Source organism: Emiliania huxleyi, assembly GCF_000372725.1.
Source record: "Emiliania huxleyi CCMP1516 unplaced genomic scaffold EMIHUscaffold_1023, whole genome shotgun sequence".
In the NCBI taxonomy this organism is placed as follows: domain Eukaryota; phylum Haptophyta; order Isochrysidales; family Noelaerhabdaceae; genus Emiliania; species Emiliania huxleyi.
Genome location: NW_005202285.1, coordinates 1,940 through 7,687, shown reverse-complemented (window position 1 = coordinate 7,687; position 5,748 = coordinate 1,940). Strand labels below are relative to the sequence as shown.

Here is a 5,748-nt window from a genome sequence, read left to right as displayed (position 1 = left end):
AGACAAGCGCTGCATCTGCAGCCCGTGCCAGTTCTTGGTGGTCCATGTGACCTCGTCCAGGTGCTGAGCGTGCGAAAGTTTGTAATAAGAGGGCTCCCGCGGCGATCAACACCGCAACTCCTTTTCTAAATTTCATAGTTAGAGGCTGCGCAGGCCGTCCCGTTTGCTGTTTGAAACGCCTGTTGCGCTGGCCGCTGCGCGCGCGCGCTGGCCGCTGCCGGGGCTCTGTCTCACTCTCACGTGCCGCAATATGTGTCACACACGGCGGCTTCTGCCACCTCTCGATTGGTTCTACTTTCTCCGCACACCTACCGGGGAAGGGGCGCTTGGGAGCGGGGGCGGGGGCGGGGGCGGGGGCGGGGGCGCGCAGCGCGGCTGCGCGGCGCGCGCAACAGAGGGTAGGGTGGGGAAGACGGCGAGGAGGGGGCGGCGGCGGCGGCGGCGGCGGCAGCGCGCGCGTGGCGCGCGCGACGGGGGGGCGGAGCAGCGACCGCTGGCGCGGCCGCTGCTCCGTCTGTGCCAGGGACGCGCGCTCTGCGCCGCTGCAGAGCGCGCGTCAGGGCAAGGGGCATGCGTGGCGGCGCGGGACGCGCGGCGGCGGCGGCGAGCACGCTCCGTGAGCGGTGAGGCGGCCGGGCGAGGGCGCGGCGGGTGACGGGTCAAGGGAGCAGCCCACACCCGGCGTCGCTTTTTGAGCGACGCTGTGGTACGCCTGCGCAGGGGCCGCAGGGCGGTCAGTTGTGGGGCGAGGCGGTGCCGGCCGCGGGCCGGGTGCAAGGCGCCGGCCTCGGCGCCGCCTCGGCGCGCCGCACGGGCCCGGTGAGCCTCTGAGCGGGAGCCGAAGGTTTGCCGTGGTGGGAGGTGGTAGGGAGGGAGGGTGGTGGGGATGATTTTTCTTTGCCGCAGAGGCCGTCCCTAGCTGTGAACAGCAAAACGGGACAGTACCACTCTTCTTACGCGCGACGACGCTACAGCCTACCAAACCTCCACACACTTCTACTCACCCTCGGACATGCTTGCACCGTCGTCCTAGACACAGTACGCGGCAGCGCCGACACGTCAACCCGCGTGTACATCAGCGACGGGTCGCGCACGCCGCACGAGGCGCATGCGTGCAGCGGCAGCGCGTGCGCCATGCGCTCGTCGCTCCACTCGCCCAGCAGCCGCCGCTTCGTCTCGTCGGAGACGTGCACGCAGCGCTGCAGCAGCGCCGCCGTCTCGTCCTCGGGCCGCTCCAGGTCCATGACGACGTTCGTCGAGGCGTGGAAGCGCGTCTCCAGGTCGATGGCCGCCTGCTCGGCCGCGGCGAGCTTGCCCTGGTCGACGCACATGCCGCACACCGCGTGCGCCGGGCAGCCGCACTGGCCGCGTTGTGGGCGCACGGTCTTGGCGACCGCCGGCGCTGCGCGCCGGTCGTGCTGCTCACGCTGCCGGCGGCGCTGGTCGCGCGCCTGCCGATCGCGCGTGTTCGCGGCGGCTGCATCTCCTGCTCGTTTCGCTCGCACCCGAGCGGCGGTCGCCAGGCGCTTCAGGTCGGCGGTGCTGCGCGCGCGGCCGTCGGCTCTGCACAGCCACATGTCCTCCTCCTCGGCAGGCTCGCACGGCTTGCCGTCGAACTGCGGCGGGAACCCGCGACGACGCTTCGCCCAGGCCGGGCACGATGGTGCCGCGACGAGCGGCGTCGAGGCGACGGCCATCGATGGGTCCAGAAGACTTGGAGACACTTCTAAACCAAAAGCGAGCACAAGTGCGTTACATGGGCATGGCCGGCGTTTCTGCACCGAACGATCTTACTTTCGGTCTATCGAAAGTGTTGATCGATAAAAAAGAAGAATCTGGGCCGACCGACTGCGACAGGCTACAACCCGACGCCCGACGTGCGCACGGTCACGCAGACGATGGCACTGAGCGTCTACTGCATCGCCGCGCTGAGCCTCACGACGCCACGGCCGCTCGAGCACCTCATCTCGCGTCGCGGCCTCCTCGGCGCAGCCGCCGCTACCGCTGCTCTCGGAGTGCCGCCGTCCATCGCGGCTCGGGCAGCCGCGGCACGCGTGGCCTCGTGGCCTGGCATCGAGTATCTGGAGCCGATTTTCGAGCTCAAGCTCTCGCTGGACGCGCTGGCCGCCATCGCGCCGGAGCCCTCGCGGTGGCCCGCACTCAAGAAGCGGCTCGACGCCTTCTTCGGCGGAGGCCCGCTGTCAGAGCGCAACTACTTCGCTGGGCTGAGCGTGCAGTACACGAACGCGATCAAGTACGACGATCTGGACTTTGCTGTGAAGGTCGACAAGCAGGAGCGGCAGGCCGCCATCGAGAACACGCTCAACGGCATGGACGCGCTGAAGCAGGCGCTCGCGGAGAGCGCGCCGGATGCGGAGCGCGTGGTTGCGTGGGCCAAGGTCGCCAAGGAGAGCATGCAGTGCTGGCTCTCACTGGTGCCCGCCAGCGACGTTCGAGAGGCCGAGCGCCTCTTCGTCGCCACGCGGACGGCCGACGCCGATCGCAACGGCAAGCTCTCCACGAGCGAGCTCGCGACGCTCGAGCCGGCCGACGCGGCGAGGTGGCGCGCGCGGGTCGCGTTGGTGGGCGACTAGAGACGACTCGCTACATACACGGTGTAGAGAGAGCGGGGCATGTGTGAAAGAGCTGAGATCCATGATGTACATGACAAGACAAGTGTTCCACGCGCTCGCTCTCGTCTCGCGCGGCGCCCCACCAGCCAGCTATCTATACATACGCGCCCTCGCGCCCGGCCCTCTCCCACTGAGCACTGGGGTTGGCCGCGTTCGGTCCTCCTCTCACTGCATCTCGCTGCTAAGGCTGAGCATCGGCGCCGACCGATCTGGCCGCGCCGCGCCGCTCGCCTTTCGTCCGCGCGTCTCTCCGAGGTGCGCATGCCGCTCCGCTCGCAGCGCGGCGTCCGCCTTCCGCGCATTTTTACGGGACTGGCGCGCACTGCCAATCCTGCTCGTGCAGGTGGGGACCTTGTCCTCGTCCCATCCCTCGTTTGGGCTGTCTGTTTTCTTTCTTTCTTTCTGGCGCGCACTGCCAAAAGACAAACAAAAAGAAGCACCTTAGAAGCACTTTGGCCCTCTCTGTCGGTCGGGGCGCGTGAGCCGGACTTGACTGACTTGGGTGGGGGCCGGTCGGCTTTCATTTCTCTCTGCGTTCTCGCAGAGTGCGAGGTTGACGGGGCGGCCCCTGTGTGGCGACGCCTTGGACGCCGGGCGAGACGAGCCGCTCGTGCGAGCGGGCGCATGAGTCTAGATACACACACAAAAATGATATGTGTACACTACTGCGAAAAAGAATTACTGCGAAAAAGAATTTTCACAAACGGAATTTTCCAACAAAACAGAAAAAGAATTTTCCAAGAGTTTTATTTCTTCCTCCGCCCATCCCTCGTTTGCTTTGTCTGTTTTCTTTCTTTCTTCTTGGCCTCCGCCAGCAGTGCAGTCCCCCAGTGGAACTTCAGTGGACTTCCCTCCTTACCTTCTTAGCTCTTTTCAGAAAGCTGAATGTTTTCAAAAAACTCGTTGTACGTAGCGCGTCCACCGGCGCACGGCCGTGGGCGTGGCGAGGCGGCCCCACACGGCCGTTCGAGGCCGAAGGACGGCCGATCGAGGCCGAAGGCGAAGCCACACGAGCCATGCCCAAGCGGACACGAGCGGAACTTAGGAACACGGCGAGGAAAAGCGAGACTCACTGGCCCTCCCTCTCCTCCTCCGAATCGGTGGCCTCGAGATGCGACTCGTCCTGTCGCTGCCGCTTGGCCGGCGGGAGAACGGAACCGTCTCCTGCAGGAGGCGCCTGCAGCAAAGAGGCTGGCTGGCAGTGCTGTATGCCGCCGAGGGGCAGTTTTGGGGTGCTGTCACGGGCCCAGGGGGCTGCAGAAGGCGTCCGCAGCCGGGACAATTCGCCCCCCCAGCCGAGGCCGGTCGAAGCCCACTTGGGCACAGCCATGAGGAGTCCTCTTGGTGCTCCTGGCGGCCGTTGGAATGGCGAGCGCGCGCCGATGGGGGGGGGGGGGGGGTCTTGCTTGCTCCACACCGAGCGCCATCGGTCCGGACCGGCGTGCCCACCGAGGGTCGGCTTGCACAAGGTCTGAGCCGCGGGCGCTCGGCGCCAAGTGCAGTGTCACGCTCGTGCTCGCGCGTGACAAACCGGGGAACCCTCTTTTCCTAGTCACTCGGTCCCCCAACGGAAGAGGCCTCGCTCCTATTGGAACACTCCAACATCAGATTTGCCTCGTGCGTCCCTTTTTGAGTCCGAAAGCTATTTTCTTTTGGGTCCTGTGGGCACCCTACCCTTGGGTTGTCCGTTTTCTTTCTTTTCTTTGTGTACGGTCTCTGAAGTCGTCTCTATGCACTATGGGTGAAGTCTGGGTGAAGTCTGGAAAAATCGAGATCCCCTTCGGGAGGGAGGGAGGGAGGGAGGGAGGCGAGGTCGCGGCGTGCCGTCCTCCCATCCCTCCCTTGGGATGTCCGTTTTCTTTCTTCAGGGAGGGAGGCGAGGTGACAATTTCATCCCACGCGCGGCGTGAGAGTAAATTCAAACATTTAGAGAGTAAATTCAAAAGGACGCCTAGGGGGGGGGGGGGATGGAGTTGCTGTTTGATACAAAAGGGGGGGGATGGAGTTGCTGTTTGTGCAACGATTACAATTATGAGCTCGTCGTCGGCGCTTCGGGGCCTGCCACGCGGGGCGCTTCGGGTCCCTGCCACGCGGACAATTGCCGCTAAGCGGCAGCGGTCGCCGCGGACTGCGTGGATGGGGACACAAAAGCTGGCACTGGCGGCGCATCTTCTCCTTCAGCTCTCCACGAGCCGCTGTGCGCCTCTCCGCAACGACCGCAATGGCAAGCCCATCGGCGACAACGTGCTCACGCGGACCCTTGCTCTCGAGATGCAGTTGAAGAACCAAGAGACGCAGTCGAAGGCCCAGGAGGCTGAACGCCTGAAGCAGGCCGCTAAGGTTCTGGAGTTGGAGGATCGGCTCAAAGTGGCCGAGCGAGGCCCGTCTGGGCTCCCGCTGGGCATCTTCGGGTGGATCTCAGTAGATCCGGCAGACACCCTGAGCTCGCGACGCCCTTCACAACTGGGAGGGCCAGGGAGTGCACGTGCTTCGATCGCAGGGGGCACTATGGAGGGTGCGCCTGCGCCACGGAGGCACTCCGGGCGGCGTATGCAATGTGGGGGGAGGGTCAGGGTGATGCTGCCTCGGCGCGCGCCGCCGCGAGCCGACGCGGCACCGAGTCGACCGGGCCACGCCGGCGAGGGAGATGCGCTCCAGCGAGGGTCGCGTCCTCGAGACTGCCGATGCGTTCCTGGACGACAAGGCCGATCGACTCTGGAGGACACGGTCGGCGGCGCTTCGCGAACTGGCACAGAAGGTTCGAGACGGCACGGATCTTGTGCTCCTATGCGCGGGTAGGATTGAGTCCTGTCACGGCGATCTGCTGAGGAAGGGGATCCTAGCCGAAGCTGCGCAGCTCGAGGCCACCAGCAAGAGGAAGCCGCGCTCCGACAAGGGCAAGCCGAGGGGTCCTCGGGGGCCCAGGGCCGACTCGGTGGAGACGGGGCGGCCCGCATGGGGGTGCTGTCGACCTTCTACCTCCGGCACGCCTATGGACGGGACAGCCCGAGGCTGCATGAAGAGGACGGGGTGCTCTCCGCGAACGGGGGGGTGCTGTGTGCGCGGGGTGCGGGGAGGAGGCGCCCGGGCTCGGGGCGCGGGACGGGGTGGGGGG

General features: G+C 65.9%; 2 protein-coding genes across 2 annotated transcripts; one reads left to right on the top strand and one right to left on the bottom strand.

The window, feature by feature from the left end:
* Positions 1 to 938: 938 nt before the first annotated feature.
* Positions 939 to 1,717, bottom strand: EMIHUDRAFT_446741 (hypothetical protein). Its single transcript, XM_005793176.1, has one exon. The coding sequence runs from the start codon at positions 1,695 to 1,697 to the stop codon at positions 969 to 971; it is 729 nt and encodes a 242-aa protein (XP_005793233.1). The 5' UTR covers positions 1,698 to 1,717; the 3' UTR covers positions 939 to 968.
* Positions 1,718 to 4,769: 3,052 nt separating this feature from the next.
* On the top strand, positions 4,770 to 5,653 carry EMIHUDRAFT_251008 (hypothetical protein; the record flags this gene model as incomplete). The annotated part of the gene is made up of 4 exons (XM_005793175.1): positions 4,770 to 5,044; positions 5,134 to 5,190; positions 5,277 to 5,568; positions 5,639 to 5,653. The coding sequence occupies 4 exons, from the start codon at positions 4,770 to 4,772 to the stop codon at positions 5,651 to 5,653; spliced, it is 639 nt and encodes a 212-aa protein (XP_005793232.1).
* Positions 5,654 to 5,748: the final 95 nt, after the last annotated feature.